General features: G+C 51.1%; 1 protein-coding gene across 1 annotated transcript in view; it reads left to right on the forward strand.

The window, feature by feature from the left end:
• Wnt3 (Wnt family member 3) overlaps positions 1-19,616 on the forward strand; it is a 42,857-nt gene that overhangs the window by 15,111 nt on the left and 8,130 nt on the right. Inside the window, exon 2 of the mRNA XM_028780683.1 lies at positions 17,694-17,935. Coding sequence (XP_028636516.1) covers positions 17,694-17,935 — 242 coding nt within the window. The remainder of the gene's footprint in view (positions 1-17,693; positions 17,936-19,616) is intronic.

Genomic DNA, 19,616 nt, shown 5'->3' on the forward strand with positions numbered 1-19,616 from the left:
AGAGAGAGAGAGAGAGAGAGAGAGAGAGAGAGAGAGAGAGAGAGAGAAGGAGGTCTGTGTGTGGTCTTCTGTGGTTTCCTCTTCTTTGTCTTATTTTTGAGATGGGGGTCTTATGATATAGCCTTGGCTGGACTGGAATTTGCTATGTAGACCAGGCTGGCTTCAAGCTCACAGAGACCTCTGCCTCCCAAGAGCTGGAATTATAGGTGTACACCACTACATTTGTTTTTGTTCTTTCTATGTTTTATTTCTAAGTTCCACGTTGTTCCTGAGTCTTTCTGTGTTTCCTTCATTTTCGCAGCTGTAGAGTAGTCAGTGTGTCTGCTTCCTTCCTTCCATGAGCACGCATATCTCTCTGTGCCCTTGGAGGGCAGCTCTCCCTCCACACACTTGCCTAGGAGCGGACCAGTAGGTCACGGCTGTTGAATGTTCTTAGAATGATGCCTAGCCATTTCCCAAATGCTGCTCCCATCTCCTTCCCACCATCCATCTTTTTACGTATGACCTTCCAAAGCTTTTCCAAATTCCGACTCAGAGCCCCCCCTTGTCCCAGATCTCTTACCAGCTTGACTTCTGCCCCCCACACTGTACCCCTCCCCCCCAATCTTCTGAGTATCATTTAGGTCCAGCACTGTGTCTCAAAGTGTGTCTCATCACACCGGTCCTTCGTGATCCTGCTGGGAAAGGCTTCTAGGGACAAGTAAATTTAGAAGTTAGCCTTGCTTGTTGCAATCTCAGTGGCACCAGGTGCACCGTAGAGGTGGCCCTTGTTTTCATTTGTCTAGTCTGTTTCTCCCCTGCCCCCCCCCTTTTTTGGACATTCTGCATGAATTGAGTTTAGTTCAGTGTCTCCATTGCTTGGGGGTCTTGAGATGAATGAATGAAAAAGCATGAGCGGCGAATGAAGCCAGCAGTAAGAGAAGCAGTCGGCTGATTGCTCTGCGGTTTAGCTGGGTCTCTTGTCCTGAGAGGAGTCAGAAGCTATGGACACTTGAGGCTGTTTGGCCCATGTCCAACCCTGCCTACAGTATTTCTGCACAGCCTTCCTCCAACACCCACGTGGAATGAGTCACTGACATTCAGCCTCCTGTCACTGGTTTGGGGGCATCTGTTTCATAGGGAAGCCTTGAGCCCTTGCAAGGGAAGAGGCTCTGTTTTATTTGCCCCCCAGGTTCTTAAGAGTGGCTGCTTACTCCCTGGCTGGTGGGCGAGTGCATGTGATGGTAGAGACAGAACTCAGGGCTTTATGTGCCTGAGACATGAACTGAGCTACAACCCCAGACTGTTTGTCTGTTTGCTTGTTTTGAGACAGGGTCTCACTCTGTAGCTCTGGCTGATTACCATGTAGATAAGCCTTGCCTTGAACTTGTGGTGACTGTCCTGCTTCAGCATCCCAGATGCTAGGGTTGCAGGTGTGCACCACCATGTGTGACATTGCTGGGTTTTGTTATTTTGATCCATTATTCATCCCTACAAACTAGAGTCCATAATGGTGGTGCTTGGTTGTTTTGGGGATGGAGAATGGGGGAGCAAACATATAGGCAAGAAAGCAGGAACTTGGGAGGCCCAAGGGTGGCCAAGACTTACTTTCATGGCTAACCCAGGAAGCTGAGTATACTGAGACAAAGATCTCTTGGACACTGTGGCTAGAGTGTCCTGTGCTGTAGCAATACCCTAGAATGGAGGGCTCACAGAGTGTGGCTTACCGCCAGGTCCTCAGCCTCCTGCACAGGACTGTGTGCTGGGAGGTGCTTATGCACAGAACATTAGAGTCACTTTCCCCCGAGTTTAGAGCTCCAGAAGGTCAGATAGCAGGGACTGAGGATGCTAGGGGCCCACTTATCACTTCTCAGGCACATGACACAGAATCTCTTGCCTCCCAACAGAAGAAATCGTGGGGACCAAGGTCCAATGTGACACACGGATGCCAGGGACTGATCACTGGGGAGCAGAGAAAGCTGGGCATTTCATTCCAGGTAAAGGGCTATAGTCCCTTCAGCAAGGGAGAGCAGAACAGAGTGGTTCAGAGGGGTAGAGGCATGTAAGTGAGATTACCAAGTAGGTGTTCCAGAGGCAAAGATGTCATTGAGCTGACAGCCAGAGAATCTGGTAGAGGCGGGCTGAGATCTTTGTGGCCCGGTAAGGAAGAAATTCAAAGCAATTCAGAGAACACTGGTCTTCTGAGAGCTTGGCTGGTTTGAGGGGCAGGGGAAATGGAGGTGGTGGGGCTTTATCCTTTCTGCAGTGGTGCGAGACAAAACAAGTGGTAACAGGGTGGTCTGAATTTCCCAGAGATGTGGAAGGATCCTGATGGGTGCTGATTCCTCAGCCTCATGGGACACTTTATCAGGCTGTGCCCCAAAGTGCCCAGGTTCCTGCCAATCTCCTTTCAGACTCACAGATAGTCCCCACATTGCTGCCTGTAGGATCTGAACTCGGTAGCTGATTGTCAGCCCCTGCCTCTGTCCGCCTTGCCCCATGGGTTGGTGTCCTACTTCTATCACTGTGTCCGAGGCTCCTTTCTTCTGAGAGCAGAAAAATTCACTAGAGCATTCCCTTTTACCTCTTCCTTCCTGCTCCAGGTCACACTCACTGGGAATCCCCTGGATATACCTCTTCCGAACTCAGTGTGTGCAATACATCACGGGTTACACTTGGTTGGAAGGAATAAAAAAGATTTTAAAGCAATAACAGCAATGACAGTGCCAAGTGTGGTGGTACATCCCTGTAATCCTGGCATCTCGGAAGCTAAGGCAGGGTAATTTCCATAAATTAGAGGGCACAGTGAGTTCCGGGCCAGCCAGAGCTACATGGTGAGAACCTATCTTAAGGGAATAGAATTTAATACAATGTACCAATCCTCTATGGGTTTTGCATCTCATCCTGCCCTGTGGCGTGGCCCCTTTCTGTGGGTCTCCTCAGCTCTGCTTAGAAAGCTGCCTGTGTCCTTGCTACTCCCTTTCAGCCCCTGTGTGCATAGCCCTGTTCTTTGATTATACAGTCCTCCAGGTGAGGGGTTGTGACAGCGTTGGGATAGTGTGGGACACACATTTGGGTGCATAATATGTGAATTCTGCCAGAACGAGTTATTACCAGAGAGTGAATTGAGACTATCAGACAAAATGGCATCAGTGTAGGAGGCACGACCAAACCATCCAGACTCTGTACCTTCTGAGTCTCTGCTTTCTTGCTGGTGCAATGCAGCGGCCTAAAACCCTTGGAGCCTTTGAATGAATGTTCGGGAAAACAGCTTTGCAGTCTCAAAGGTGGCCAGCTCCCCGGAGAACCCCATGTCCACACTGGTTCTGAGAACCTTCATTTTCTGGGCTTGCTATCTTAGAATTACCAGTTACCTGAAATTCTCTGTGGTTACTTGAACCCATGTGTCAGCCCTTCTGATCCTGGGACAGAGCTCTTTTGTCTCCTGAGGATGCCTGGGACACGGTCCTGCTTTGATACAGAGACATAGATGTCAAGGGTAGGAGAGTCACACCAACTTTCAAGAGAGAAAATACCAGTAGGAAAATACTGGGTGAGGCTCCAGTGTGAGTCCAGCACTCAGCCTGAACAACAAGACAGGCTGGGTGTCTCAGCTCTCCACTGACACACTGTAGAGACCCTACCCTGATAAGTCCCTTCTCGCTTTCTTAGCAGCCTCAGTACCCCCATCATGAGCTATATGACCTCAGACACATTACTTGGTCTCTAGAACCTATGTCATCACCTGTCAAATGGGGATAATAACGTCGATGGGTTCCTTAGCAAATTAAAGGATATATTTCATGTAAAGTGCTTACGTGATTCCTGGCACAGAGTCAGGGCTCAATAAATGCTAGCCTTTACAAATAATAACCATTGTGAGTGCCCTGGAAATGGCTTCCCCCACTCCCTTACACCAGAGCTCAGGAAATCATTTCCTCATGGCCTTATTAACGACTGTCTCCCCAGATAAGTGCACCCTATATTATTCACCACTGAGTGTGCACCTGTAAAAGCACCCCCTTTATTTCATTTATAGCTGTTTCCACAAAGAGGCCCCCATTACCTCATCTCCCCCTGTTTTGTGGACTCCTCCTGTATGTTGCCACTCAGGGCCAGAGTGGCTTCTTAGAGAGCCTAGGCACGGGCCTGTGTTGACCTCTGCCCCCTGAGGAACACACACAGCTCCTTTCTAGAAAAATCTATAATTTCTCTAAGCTTTGTGGTACAGACATGTAAACCCATCTATTCAGGAGGCTGAGGCAGGAGGATGGAAAGTTCAAGATGAACATATGTCTTTAATCCCATCAATGAAGAGGCAGAGGTAGGTGGATCTCTGTGAGTTAAAGACCAGCCTGGTCTACAAGCTGAGTTTTAGATCAGCCACGACTACATAGTACACCATTCTCACCAAAGACGGTAAAAAAAAAAAAAAGAAAGAAAGAAAGAAAGCTCAGTGTGGGCCAGAGAACTTAGTAGGACTATATATCTCTATCTATATATCTGTATCTATATAACTGGAAAGGGCTGAGGATGTATAGCTTTGCAGTTTAGTACTTGCCTAGCAGTGGGAGGTCTTGGGTTTAATGCCCAGTACTGAAATAAAAAAAAATCAATCATTAGAATTTCTTTATTTGCTGGGCGGTGGTGGCGCACACCTTTACTCCCAGCACTTGGGAGGCAGAGGCAGGCAGATTTCTGAGTTCGAGAGTTCGAGGCTAGCCTGGTCTACAGAGTGAGTTCCAGGACAGCCAGAGCTACACAGAGAAACCCTGTCTCGAAAAACCAAACCAAAAAAAATTTTTTTTCTTTATTTAAATGTCTGTGTATGTGAGAGAGTCTTTTGTACACAAAGCTTGTTCGTCTCCAGAAGAAATACAAAACAGACTGCAGAAGCAGAAATGCCTGTGGTATCAGCTGGGCCCTGCAGCCTTCTGGGGTAGGACATGGGTGAACAGGGAGGGCTCAGCCTGCAGAATGCGTCCTTTTTCCCCCTGGGTTATGCAAAGGAATTTAAAAAGATGTGGATCCCGGTAGGAAGCAAGTCTTGAGACCTTGAACCCAGAACTTTTGTGGACACTCGGCACGTCTGGGAGCTTCTGTACTCACAGGCGTGTAAACCCCACGGCAAGACTCAGCGATCTGGGTGGAGAAATCAGGGAAAGGGAAAACCCTCAGAGGAAGAGAGAGAGGTGCGAGGAGGAATGTCGTGTGGGCAAGGGGGTGGGGTCCCTCAACAGTGTCGAAGACGAAGTTTCTTTTGAAAGTATTTTTCATGATGACCTTCCCTTTTGAATGGATGTTAGTTAGCGAGCGGTTAGTAGCAAGACTCTTAAACTCCAATCTTGGAGGCGCCTGTGATTTATACCTGGCCTATGTAGATGAGGGACATGCCCAAACACTTTTCACTCGCGCTGCTGATCAAAAACAGTTTGGCTGCTGCCGCTGTCAAGATGGAGGCTTGAGAAACCTGGAGAGCTAGGGTGAGGAAAACACCAGGCTTGGGAAGAAAAGAAAGACTGACTCTGGGTACCAGGATGCGTGGCGTGGGGCGGAGCCCCAGGAGTGGCCTTAGTCTCCTTTGGCTCCTGGCTTGCTCTTTGAAATGCAGCGAAGACCCACTGAGCACCCAGACTCCTCCATCCTATGGATGCTAGGGGGAGCAGACACCAGACTGTGAATTCTGTGTGTAGCCAGCACTGAGGCTGAGCGGCCCTTCTCGGAGTGCTGGAATACCTAGCGTGGGTCCTGAGGGCAGCTGGGAGTGTGGAGTGGGCACTCAGAAACCAAGAGAAGAAAGGCTAGGCTCGGTGGAGGAACTGGAAGCAGGAGCCCAGGACTGGTGGATGTGACGGTGTGGGTGCGGGGCAAGGGGTGCGCAGGAAGGTGTTGAGGCTCGCTCCCGGGAATGGGCCCGGGAGGGAGGAGCAGGCAGCGCTTTGAACTTGCGCGAAGCCTCCAGAAGGAGGGCGGGGGAAGTCCAGGTGCCGGCCGGGCTGCCTTCACCTGCGGATCCTTGGCGCTGTGGGGGACGAGGCGCAAGGAAGACCTCCTGGGAATGCAGTGGAAATACCCACCTTGAAAGGCAAGGAGCGGGAATGTAGCCCTGAGCGCCGGGTGTGGCGCTGCTCCCGCCCCCATCCCTACCCGCCGGCCCGCTGCAGCGCGCACCTGCTGCTGGTGCTGGTACCAGTGCTGGTGCCGATTCCAGGCACCCCCCCCACACACACACACATACACCCGACCTGGTGGTGCGCCCAGCAACTGAGACATTGAGGCTCCTGCCCTGCACAGGTTCCACCTAGAAGTCCCCACAAATGAGTTGGGAGTTTATATTGTTCTTCAAAGTTTTATTATACAATCGTTAATGAGGGATGTGGATCTTGCTTAGAGGTTTAGGGCCTGCAAAGCATGCTACAAGGGCCTGGGGTTCATCACCACAGAGCAGCAGGAGAAGTGAACTTGAAAAATCGAAAGGGAGCAAGATATGTCGCTCAACTGGTAGAGTGCTTACCTCAGCATATCTGAGGCCATGGTTTTGATAAACTCTATCCTACTTGGATAGGGAGCCGAGAGGGTTGTAGCTAGTTCCGGGTCAACTTATTCTACATAGCAAGTTCCAGGCCAGCCAGAGCTACGCAACGAAAAGTAGAGGAAGGTAGTACAAAGAACAAGCATTTTTTTTCTTAATGTTTTACACGCGCACGTTTGTTTTTTGTCAAACAATTGCAAAGTAGATTATATTCATCATGAGCTCTGAGATTGCAATATGTGAGGTTGCTGCGACCCCCGACCCCAAGCCATCATGCTGGTTAACAAAACTACTAAGGATTCCCGTGATCCGGGTTTCTTAGGTGTCCTTCTCTCTGCCTTTACCCTGAGGGTTTTCGACGCAGTCTTCTCTTTTTCTCTTGTCTTCATTTTAACCTCAAGGTAATTCTCCTCATGTCCAATACACTTTTTAATAGGTCACTGGCTTTTCACAGAACTATGGTCTGTAGTCTTTGACCATGTGACCTATTCTCAAATCATCTGCCTGCTTCTTTAGAATCATGGCTTGTTCTCTTTTTCTTGACAACTGAGGGTTAGTTACTTAGGTGAAGCGTCTTTGGCTGGTGAGCTTTATAGAGGAGGTTGGGTACTCCACATTGCGCCATCTCCAGCCATTCAGCTGTCTTACTTCTTTGGAGGTGTTTAATAGGGTTTCTCAGTCTCTTTCCCAGATGGGCTGGTCCAGCGGGTTGGCACTGGAGTCCATGTGTCTGGGTTTTGAAAATCTGCCCCTAGTAAGCTGGCTGTGTAAGTGTCTCACGTGCTTGAAATTGGCTCCAACAGCCAACTGGGCAGTGATGATCCCTGGCCCTCCAAAGGAGATGGTGAGGGAGGCGTGGGGAAAGGTGAGTTCTCACGGCTCTGGTTCAGCAGACCTGAATGCCTGGATCTGGGAGTTGGTAGCTCTTGCAGATGATAACCACTCCCACAACATCTGTATGCTCTCAACATCTGGCACACAGCTGTCCCACTATAATTGTTCTTAAAATGAAGATATACACCAAGCTGGTGGCCCTCAATGAACCTCCAGAAAGATGGCCTCTGGTGTGAGCTTCCAGCCAACAGCTCAGCTTTCCCCATTTGAAGACTCAGATAAAGACTTCTCAGGCTGTGTGGTAATTGTGAGAAAAGCCCAGAGAACCAGCAGGGTGGCTTCTGCCCTCAGTTTGTCAACGTGGTAGCCTGAGTGGGGAGGAACTGCTGGGGAAGGCAGTGGGAGCCTCTGGAATCCTGAGTCCAAGGGGATCCTGTGCCCATTAGAAAGGCAGACTCTCCACTTATTAGCTGCCAGTGAGTGAGAGAATTTGTCCTCTGAAAAACCCTCACCGTTTTTAGTGAAGAGATGGACTCTGTAGACAGCTCAGTAGAGGATGTTCAAGATCCATCTTCCTCTGATAAGCTGAAGAGATGACCAAGAGGAACAGTTTAAACTGAAAGCAACAAGAGGGGCTTTTAACCTCAGGTCTTGAGGGGTGAATAGGAGCTCACAGAATGGCTACGTTTTGTCTTTTACCAAAACTCGGCTTGAAGGGAAAGCTACATGAGAACTGGGAGCAGTTCTGACCTAGGAGCCAGCTGTCTGCCTTCCCAGAACAATTAACCAGGACCCGGCAAGCCCCCACTTCACTGCACGTGGGCAGAGTGCCCCTGCCATCTGTAACTCTGCCTCAGAGGGTCAGCAGGGAGGAAGTGGTATACGTCAAAGGGACTAATGAAGCAAACTGGGCTTAAGAAACGTTTATAGTTCTGATTGGCAGGTCAGTAGGTAAAGAAATAAATGGCAGAGCCCAGAGAGAAATTAGAATTCCTACCCCAAATGGGACTCCTTACACTCGCTCAACTACAGACTGCCTCTTCTGCAGAGGATGGAAGGCCCCATCCGATATATACACGAAACAGGGACTAAGCTAGTAACTGTGGAGTCCCAGAGTGCTGACTGAGGCTCTGTGAGGCACAGAGGTCCTGTGTGGTATGAGGTGATGGAGCTCTGGCAGGAGGTTAAAAGGCCTAGACCATCCTCCCTTCATCTTGAACCCGTGAAGGACATTGGATGAGTTACATCACTTGGGGGGCTGGTCACAGAACCCCCCGACCCACCCCAGCCCTCCACCCCCAAGAAAAAGAAGTTAATGGTCCCATCAAGTTTTGACATTTTGCGACTTGATGCTTTAATGAGTGGCTGGCTGGCTATGCGACCACTTACAGAAGGCTTCCAGTGACTTTTCAGGGTCTCTTATATCCCTCCTCCAGCCAGCCACAGGCCAGCCAGGGATACTTTTTCAGGCAGAAACTTCTGTTCAGCAAGCCTTTATTGAAACCCCTGATCTAACTAACCATCGAGTCTAGCCCCACTAGAAAGACCAAATGCATCCTAGGAGAGTCATTTGCAAGCAACCCAAGCAATCCTTTGATCCTTGATTGTCTTCTCTGTGAAACTCTGGCTTCTGCAGACCGGTAGTTTCCAAAGGCAAGGACCCGACCTGTTCAGTGGGGGTGGGGAAGGAAAGATCATGGAGGCTCCCTTGGGAACTGTTTGCTTTGGAGGAAATGACTCAGTTCTTTCCCTGACCTCCTGGAAGCCATGTCCCTGAGACAGCTGGCACTTCTCACAGAGACCTTCTTGGGGTCTGAGGTGGGAGGCCCCTGACCTGGTCTCGCTCTCTGGTTGGTCTGGGCTGAGTTTGCTTCTGGTAAGTCTTTCTAGAGAAGATAAATCAGGCCAGACTGCAGAGACCCCTGTCTCTTTCTTTTTCATCTTCCACCGTTTCCCCTTCCAATTCTCTGGATCCCTCCCCTCTCTGTACAGTTCACTTAACTCCTTTACGTCCTCTTTAGGACCCACCAGCCTGCTCTGTCCTCCAACCCCCAATTTAGCCAGGAGGGACAGTCCTTCTGTCCTTGCCGCCTCCTGCCTCCCTTCTTCTCCACTGAAATGGGGTAGGGGTGGTGGCTTATGCTCAGGACACCTCAAAAAACAGGTTTCAACATTTCACAGGTTTCAACATTTTTCAGGCGGACTTGTCACACACCTTATCAGATCAGGGCCTGCAGTCCCTCTGTGGCACAGAGTAAACGCTGGTATGGTACATTCCAGTCAAGTTGGGCTCCCTTTGGTGGAAAGGGTCCGCCTAGCTTCTTGGATGGTGGCAGGATCGATTGCTACCACTTCCCTCTGATAGGGACCCCCTGACTGCATGTTTCTTCCCATATCATCTTCTTCCTCCATGGATGCCCAGAATCCAGTCTCTTTGGGGTCCCCAGCAAGTGCACTGCTTCCTTTAATGGTTCCATTTGGCCCTGAAAGGAGCTTCTGGAAGTATCAGGTGAAGATACGTTGGCCAGCAGAGCCAGTAAGCTCTTAGTAAGGTTCCGTGGGAACCTCAGGGAGAGAGAGGAAGAAGGCCACCCTGCCCTTCTCAGTGGCCACTTCCTTCCAGAAGGAACGGCTTTGACACTGGATTTTTTGACATTAGTGAACGAGAACTCTCACCTAGGGAGGAGACCAGTAGACAGGGAACAGAGCAGAGGAAGAGACATTGTGGTGGCTGACCACACATGCAGGCTGTGTGCTTCTGTAAGGACCATGAAACAGGAGCCAGAGACACAACCTATGGTCCCACAGGCTTTGGGCCTCTCGGTGAGGTTTGGACACATCAGGCTGTTCTGGCATCACTCCTTCCTGCCTGGCATGTGGTATCAGCAGCCCCAGCATGAGATTTCCAGCTGGCTCAGCTTCCCCAGGAACCTTTTGGGAGATCAGGTCTAGAGTGCCTTTCCACTGTACCTTCTGAACAACTGTCCCCAAGTGGGAATGGCTGCCTTCTATGTTCTTCTATGGGTTCTGGACCTCCCTGTGGTCTGGTTATGGGGTCTGCAGCTGTCACTGTCCCCAAGGTTTCCTTTTCCCATTGTCTCTAGCCTCTTATGGATGCCATCTCCATGGTCACCCTGGTCTAGACCTTCCATACCCTTTCTCTCTTGTTGTCCTTATCCATGGCCTTCTCTCTGTCCTCTGAAGCCTTCGTCTCGCAATGGCCAGTGGGCCACAGTCCGTTAGCCTCACTGGCTCACCTGAGGCCAGTGACACCGAGACCTCTGGTGGTGGCAATGTATTGCCAGGTCCTCGAATCTCCTTAGTGCCAACTGTCACACCAGCCTTCCATCTGTTTCCCAGCTTTTGATCTTGAGTACTGCCCTTGTTCCATTGTAGGTGGGAGGTAGATCAACAGACCAAAGTCCAGCTCAGGATGCTTTGAGCTCTGCCAGCTTCCACGGAGTGGTATAGAACTTGGCAGGTGGGGCCCCTTGCCAGCCCCCCACCCCCTTCTGAATAGTCCAAGATTTCAGGTGAGAGACAAATGGTAACCTGGGTACAGCACCTGTTGTCCTGAGCCTCCTAGTCTGAGGCTGCTCTCTCTTCCAGGTGCTTAAGTGAGCCCAGCTTTAATCACCAGGTGTGTAACTGCCTGATCACGGCAGTGGGGACCCGCTGGCCCCACCCTGGAAGACTCAGTGATTTTCCCTATGCTATGGTAATGATGACTGAGGACGTAAGTGACAAGTAGCCAAAGACCATCTCCTGCTCACATGTGGCATCCACAGTACCCTGATCTGGTAGGGGCTGGAAGAGGGCTCGTTGGCCTGCCGTTGACAGATGTCTCTTGGCCTGGGTGCTCCTCCGTGGGGCTTCATTCATCTCTGTGTTCCTAGCACCTGGAGCTCTGCCAGGTTTGGAGTCATCTCTCTGTAAGCGATGTTGAGTGAGCAGGCGCTGAGAGAATGTGTTTACCAAGGAAGGACTTGAGGCCAGCTGCTGAGACCAAACCCTCCATTTGCTTATCCTCGCTGGGCTTAGTCTGCAGGCCCAGACTCAGGCAAACTGGAAACCTAGCCCTGCCCTGGGCTCCGCCCTTCTCCCTTCAGCCCCTGTATGTGAGCTAAAGTTGTCTCTGTTCCCGCTGGATCCGGAAAGGCAGATGTAAGGGAAGGAGAGAGCTCCAGAGGCTCCCTGCTTCTGTGAAGGGTAGCATCTAGGTTCCTTTTGTAAACTGACAGCCATGGCATCACTTGGAAACAGCCCCTCCTTGGCCATGCACTGTGATCCTGGGAAGGGTGTAGTTACATGCTCAGCTTGCACAGGGCCCTCTGTGTGTTTGAGATCAACATGGATTCTTAGCAAAGGTGGCAGCAGATGCATGTTGGGATTTCTCCCTCCTTTCTCTTTATTGAAGCTTCTTTCCAAGGTTCCAGGGCAAATATCCTCTTGCCAGGGCCATTAGAGGCTCCAGGAGTTGGGAGAACCCTGTTCCACTGGGCTCAGCTCCTTCTTAGCCATCAGGCATGTGTACCCCTGAGCTCTGTCCTCTCCCTTATAATAACCAGCAGGCAATACTTTGGTTCTTTCTGCCCATTTCTTGAGATTTTCTTCTAGCTTCTAGAAGTTTCCATATTGCCCAAGAGGTAGAGTTCTACTGAACCAAAAGCAGATTGGGCCTCTGTCTAGTACTGTTTAGAAGCCCGCAGTCAGACTACCTGGCTCTGTGTCCTTATGGGGTTTTTGGAAACCCTTTGCCTTCCTCTCCCTCCCAATGCCTGGGCATTTCTCACATGAGAGCCTAGGCTTTTGGATCCGAGTCTCATGGCTACCTCTCTTTGAGATCAGATGGACGGCTACCTATCAGGAAGAGAAGGGCAAAGAATCCCAAGAACGTAAGACTCATCCAAACTCATCCCAAGACTCATAGAGGAGCCAGGGAACCTCTCCCTATGCTATGGTCCCGAACTACACTCTGTCCACTCTGCCAAGTCCGAGAGAAGCTTCTGAGAATGTGTCTTCGTCACACCCTGGGACTCACAGGAAGGGACAGTGGTTCAGAGAAGAGTCTATTAGCAGTGGGTCAGGGTCTTCTGATCTTTCCAGTCAACTGAGCTTCGGTACCCCCATTAAAATAGCCCAGACCAGTGGCTCTCTAAAAGTTCCCTAGAAGTGAGAGATTCAGCTGGAGAGATGGCCCAGTGGTTGGAGGCACTGACTGCTCTTAGAGGACCCAGTCCCAGCACCCACATGACAACTCACAACTGTCTGACTCCAAGATCTGACACTCTCAGACATACACGCAGGCAAAACACCAACGCACATAAAATAAAGGTAAATAAATGAAAATTTTTATAAAAAAAATATAGAGGGATTCAGGTAGACACAGTCCTAGGCATTTTAGCTATTATTAATTGTATAAATCAGTCCATTAAGTAAATTCCAATGTCAGGCAACTACCACTATTTCTAGAACATTCTCCTCATCCTAAACAGTAATTACTGTAGAATAGGAGCCTAGGTTGAGACTGCTGGATCCTGTGGTATAGCAAATTCTCTTTTTAAATGTTTTATAGAGAGGGAAAGGAGGGAGGCTGTGCTTGTGTCCATTTCCAAACAAAAATAGTTAACCATTAAGACAGCCTGAACTTGGTGACACCCCCATGCCCAGCATCCCACATCTCCCTAAGCTCTAAGATCCTGTTGGGAGGCTCTGAACTCAAAAGCAAACAAAACAATCCAGGCTTGGATACAGGAGAGGCTCCCTGGTAGGATGAGCCTAGTGTAAGCAGGCAGAGCCAGCCTGGCCTCAGCAGGGGCTCAGTCATGCAGAGGGATGGCAGAGTCTGCAAGTCTTTAAGGCCACAGGACACTTCTCTTTGTAAGTCCATGCAGCAGCTAAGCTGCCCTGAATTCCTGACAGGGCCTGGAGATGTTGGTAGAGAGCCTTCCCAGCAGGCACAAAGGCCTGAGTTTGATCCTTAGTACTGTATAAATTTGATGTGGTGGTTCATGCCAACAATCCTGGCACTCAGGTAGGGCCAGGAAGGCTCAGAAATTCAAGATCATCCTTGGCTACATAGGGAGTTCAAAGCCAGCCTGGGATACATGAAATCCTGTTTCTAAAACAAAAACAAAACAAAGAATTCTGTGTTTCATGAAAAGTCTTATATATCTGTATATAAAATTCTACACTTGCATGAAAAGTATTAACAAGTCACTTGTGCGTTCTTTGGGGACTGCTGCAGATCTTTTCCCAGTTCCCTTCTAGTTAATTACATATGCAAGTAAAAATATGAATTAGCCCATTGAAATGGTTGTGTCTGAGTTGCACACCTGTTATCCTAGTACTCGGGTGTCTGAGACAGGAGGATTGCAAAGCCAAGGCCCACATGAGCCACAGACTACGGCCATGTTTCAGAGCCCCAGTATCTTGGGCTGCAGTGGCTTAGCAGTAGAGCCCTTGCCTTAGCATGGATAAGGTCCCAGGCTCCCTCTGCAGCAAGGAAAACTGCGTCTGATCTTGTCATCATGCACCCCCACCCATAGTCCTTTGCAAAACAGGTGATAAAGAACTGGGTGTCAGTGGGGAGCTGACAGGGCCATGGGGGATGTTTTCAGTCTGGCCTAATGGGACAGTGGCATTAGTCCCTTTCCTTACTGCCATCTATGGTTCATCCACCTGGCTGCTTGCATCTGCCTGGGCCTGGATGGTAGGTGGTTGGGATGAAGGCTGAGTTGTCCCTGGACTGAAGACAACAGGATCTTGGGCAGAGCAGGGCAAAGTCAGGGACAGGAGCTGGGTATAAATAGTCCCTACCCAGCTGGGCAGGCCTGGCAAACCCTCCATCCTCCCCCTCACCAGCTGCTGGTGCCAGCCATGCCCCGACCTCCTTTGGGAGCCTAGTCACCATCTCAGATCCTCACTGGAGGAAGTCCCTCAGCGGAACTGAGGAGTCTTGTCCTGTGTGTGGGTGAGACCTCCGGCTGCCTGGAACCTGCTGAGTGGGGGCATCAGACCGGCTCTTCGGGGTGTCCTCTATTTCTTGACTGGAAGGCCAAGTGTGCTGATGTATGTGTGCGTGGAAACAGTAGGAGATATTTCTCTTTTTGTGTCATGATGCAAACAAATTAGCCAGCCTTCTATGGGGAGGAGGCGAGAATGGGGTACAGGAACACACGTAGTAGGAAAGGTTTCTTCTGCCTGGGAGCTCACAGAAGTCTTTAGAAGTGATTCAGGGAAAGTTTGCCTTCAGTATGGGCTGCAGAGAGGGGACTCAGCATGTGTAAAGGGTGTGAAGCAGTTTCAGCTGGCCTCAAGGCAAATCTAATCAAAGCCTCTCACCCTGGGGAGACGGAGAAGATCAGGAGGCTCTCCTGTTGACTCTCCCAGGGGGACAAGCTCTTCTGTAATGGGGACAAGAAGTGGGTTACACTGATAAGTCTGCAGCAATGGAATGTCAGCCATGCTGTGTGGGCACAGCTCAGGGCCGGCAGGGCATGTGTCAGGGAGGGCAGCTGTCCCCACAGAATTCAATCCCAAGGCCACAGCCTCAAGGCTGTCCATAGATCTGAGCCCTGTCCCCAGAGGCCCTGGCTAATTACCACAGGATATCCAGATGGAGCCTATTGAGACCTTTGACCAGAGCATCCTGGAAATGCTCCCATGCCCTTAGTTAGTTTGAACATTCATCCAAGTCACACATGGCTTTGCTCAGCTCAGCCTGTCAGTCACAGAGGGATTTGCTTGACCAGCCCTGTTAGGGCTGCTGGTGACGGGCCTCAGCTCTGTCCTGGGACTTGCTTCTCACGCTTGATGGGAGGTGGCTTTAGAAATTCTGATGTGTTGTACCAAGTCATGGAGTTGAGGCTGAGGGAAATGAGGTTGTCGACATGGCAGGGACAAAGTCCTGAGAGCATGGAACCTGAGGCGGCTGCCGTTGCCGGAGGGATCCTGGTGTGCCTGGCACTGAGCTGTACACATCTACTCTTCCCGTGAGCTCTGTCTCACAGATGAAGAAAGTGTGGTGTGGAGAAGTTAAGGAAATTGCTTGGAATGGCAGCTTGAGCGAGGCAGAGCTGGACATGAGCTGGGGTGGAGAGACTGGTTTGGAGGTGGAAAAGAACATGCCGAGAGGGAGGCTCAACTCTGGCACTTTAAGCCCCACAGATACAGGCAGGTTACTTAGCTCCCTTGCCTGGTTCCCTCTCTGTGAAATGGGATGATAGTGATAATGACACTATCTCTACCCCATAGACTAGTTGTGAGGATTAAATAAGTTAGAGACGTAAACATTTAGAGCTGTGTCCAGCTCAGGTCAGGCATATAATCCACGTTAGGTGTTTTCACTGGGCTCCCCTGGGCTTTTATGTGCTATGTGCCTTCAGGCTTATGACCCATCATTGCTTCTCACTCAGACATGAACCCACCAGGGGGTAGGCGGGCCAGGCCTGAAGCCATCCCAGCTCCCTTGGGACCCAGACTGGTATTACCCATAAGGTAGAGGTAAGTGGCTTGCCCAGGAACCAGGTAGTCTAGTTTCTAACAGCAGTTAGAAACTTTATGGTCTGGGCAGCTAGTAAAGCCCCCACTGTGTGCTGGCAACTCAAGGCAGTTAGTGAAGAGTTGTAGGGAGTGAGCCATAATGGTATGACATTAATCGTTCAGTGGCCACCTCATTTTCTCTCACTCTTGTCCAGTCTCAACAAGAGATAGTCTCTTGTAGCTTGCAACTCCTGATCCTCTTGCTTCTGGCTCCAAAGGGTTGGGATTATAGGAATGCACTACCCGCCTTCCTTGCTTTTCCTCTTCAAAAGGGCTGGGGCTTGGCTGGGGGAGAGCTCAGTGGGAGATCTCTGGCCTGGCAGGCTTGCGGCTCTGAGAGGTGGGGTTGTGGACTCTCAGATCAGGACAGGACTCCTCAAGAGCACTAATTCAAAACCCCCAGTTCTGCCCACTCCTGATCTTTCTTCCCAGTGGGGAAACCTGGACTTCTTCCCCTGACAGCTGAGGCTAGAGGCTGCTGGAAGTGGTGATGCTGTGTGCCACGTTGTGCTGGACCCTCTGAACTGAGCAACCGAGGCTCTGAGTGCTGAGTGTGGGGTGGTGGGGAGGTAGCTCACAGAATACTCGGATTGGCCACAAACCTGTTCCCTGGGGCAAGCTAGTTTGTTCTGGAAACCCAGATTCTTCATAAGGGAAAGAGATGATCAAAAACTGATCAAACCTGTTACATCCAAAGTTCTGAGCAACTAGAGAGTCCCTCAATGGCCAGCGTTTGGTTCACCCATGTCCAGCCAATGATGCTTTTGTGTGTCTATTCTGACCTACTCCAGAGTTTACCGCTGGGCCTCTTTCCAAGGCTCCTGCACCCAGGACTTGACCTCAGTCAGTGCCTGGATCTCTTTCTTCCAGGACACTCTGCCCTTTATTATGGGCCTGGAAGAGGGAAGGAGAAGGTAGAGGTTCTGGTAGTACCTTGATTTTTCTACAGTATTTAACACCCCCCCCCCCCCCGCATGTACTCACCAACGCTACATAAATTCCCAAGGGTTGAAATGTAAGGGGTGGAATAATGGGGTGACTTGACTGAAGCGACAGGGTTGGGGGGAATGCCTGCTGAGATTTTCCTTTTGCTCTTGAGTTAAACGAGTCATCAAACGGAGCCTGTCTCTAGTGAGAGGGGAGGTTGCATTCTAGAAACTTCTAGGGAACTATAAAGATGGTAACGGAGGCCCTTGTAGACAGAGCATTTGATGCCATCAGAGACAAACAGGCTCTTGGTGTCCATACTCTTGGGGAAGAGGCTAGAGGGCTTTGTGGAAAGAGGGGCGGGGGAAGAAGAGAACACTCTGTTAAGACTTATGCTTTTCCCCCCCTAAGATAGAGCAGCAATCACAATGGCCTCTGCTTCCTTTGTCCTTTATGTTTGGATTCCTTCCCATGAATGGCTGTTAGTCTCCACATGGCCCATGAATCCTGGAGTCCCTGAGAGATTGCTTTGCAGGAGCCCTGCAATTCCCACCAGGGCCACTGGGCAGAACTTGATCCCCGTTCCAATTCTTCATTTCCAGTCGGGTCATTTTCATGACACAGTACAGACCTACAAAGTGTCCCCTTCCCCAGAGGCTCTGCTGCCCCACATGCGCTGCAGGTCAGATGTGCCCATGTCAGAGGGACACCGTGTCCCCAAGGAAATCAAAAGCAGCACATGAGGTGCCAGGCTTCTCAGAGCTATAGATCATCCCACCCCCACCCTCCACCCCACTCTATCCTCTGGGAAGAAATGACATCCATCCCGGGCCACGTGTTCTATGTCTACAGTGCCATCCCCATTGTCTGCCTGCAGGTCCCTGGCCCTGGGCCAGCAGTATACATCTCTGGCCTCCCAGCCTCTGCTCTGCGGCTCCATCCCAGGCCTGGTCCCCAAGCAACTGCGCTTCTGCCGCAATTACATCGAGATTATGCCCAGCGTAGCAGAAGGCGTGAAGCTGGGCATCCAGGAGTGTCAGCATCAGTTCCGGGGCCGCCGCTGGAACTGTACCACCATAGATGACAGCCTGGCCATCTTTGGGCCTGTCCTGGACAAAGGTACTTGCCTGAGACTGGGTGGGAAGTGGCTGGGAGACTGGGGGTAGTGGGAAGGGTCCGGGGACCCTGCCCCCTTTTTCCCACTGTGGGAAACTCTGAGTCCAAGTTCTCCCTAGCAGGGTAATAAAAGCTGGTGGAAAGTGGGTGGGGTCCATCTCTGGACAGGACAGGCTGTCTCCACATCATCTATGTCTTTCCAAGTGCTGCAGGGGGGTGGGTAACCCTGAGATGTCCCAGGGTCCTGAGATTGGAGGACAGGCACCAAGGAGCCCAGAGCCTTCTTCCTTCCCGGATGACACAGTGGGGGCCCAGGCTTTGATGTAGACATGTGTGACATTTCCCTTATGCTGTGTTAAGTGCTATGCAAATACAGCTTTGGGGTGGGGGGTGGGATGGTGCCAGGCCTAGGTGTTGTGCCATGAAAAAGTCTCCAGGCTCTATCGAAGCTGTCTGGTGCTGGTGGCACTACAAGGCCCCCCCGCCCCCGAGGGTCCCCTGAGAGTTCCTGTTGGTTCCCACGTCCTGAAAGCAAGACATGCCCAGCCCGTAAACTCTGATGGCCTATGGATCACTCTCGGAGATCTTGAGACCTGGAAGTCTGACCAACTGTGACCCTAATGGATGAGAGTAGTCGCTTTTGAGTTTGAGCACAGAGTGTAGGAGAGGGCGAGATAAGCGGGGTAACTGCTCCTAAGAAGGGGACTTTGGCTCTAGAACTTCTCCTGTCCAGGAATTTAATGGCCCTAGCTGGGCTGGCCTCGACTGGAGTTTTGCCAGCCAATGGGGGCGAGCCTGCTCTTAGAAGGATTGGTAAAAAGCTCAATTCACAGCCAGGAAGGGAGGAGTCTGAGAACTAGCTGGAGGGTGGATGCAGAGTTTGGGAGAGGGGAGCTATCTCTCACATTGGAGAGAGGCCCCTCCCCCTTTACCTGTGTTTCAAGTGCGAAGGGTCTGTACAACCTACGGGCAGAAAACGCAGGCTATTGTCGTGGGACAGGAGGGCAATTAGCAAATCAATGGATGATGATTCTGTTTACGCTTCTATTACCAAAGCTAATTATTCCTTGTTTACATAAAAGGTTTGGCCTCTAATTGGGGCCAAGTGGCGGTGGCGGCTGGCTTTTCAAAACTGATCTCGCCCGCCTGTTGGTCTCACCGCCTTCCGGCGCCCCACCCCAGTCCAGGTAGCGCTTAATCAAACTGCCCGGCGCCCGACGCCTCCCCAAAAGCAACACTGGCCTTCTGATCACGCCTCTCACCCAGGATAGCGTCCACCGAGACCTTTCAGCCTTATACCCGCTCGCAGTGGGTCTCATGTTTAGATTCGCCGCAGTGGGTTGTGACACATGCCTCGGTCCCACAGCAAGAGGGCAGTTTGTGTCCCTGTGTGCAAGAAAATATGGGGCTGAGACAGTGGGATTTCACAAAAGGCAGTGTGGGGTGAGGTGCTGGGAAGGTGTACCCGCGCCCCGGTACCCTGTGGGAGGCGGTGGGTCCTGGCCACTTTTGCGCACGTCCTAGCAGGTGCGGGGTGGGCGGCCGGAAGACGCGAGGCCGCGGTCCTCCGCGGCTCCCCGAGGGTCCGAGCGCCGCCCCCCGCCGCCCGCCAGCACCGGCCCAAAAGCCGCCAGCACCCACCCCCGCCCACAGGGTACCGGGGCGCGGGTACACCTTCCCAGCA

Source organism: Grammomys surdaster, unplaced genomic scaffold, assembly GCF_004785775.1.
Source record: "Grammomys surdaster isolate TR1022 unplaced genomic scaffold, NIH_TR_1.0 371, whole genome shotgun sequence".
NCBI classification, from domain to species: domain Eukaryota; kingdom Metazoa; phylum Chordata; class Mammalia; order Rodentia; family Muridae; genus Grammomys; species Grammomys surdaster.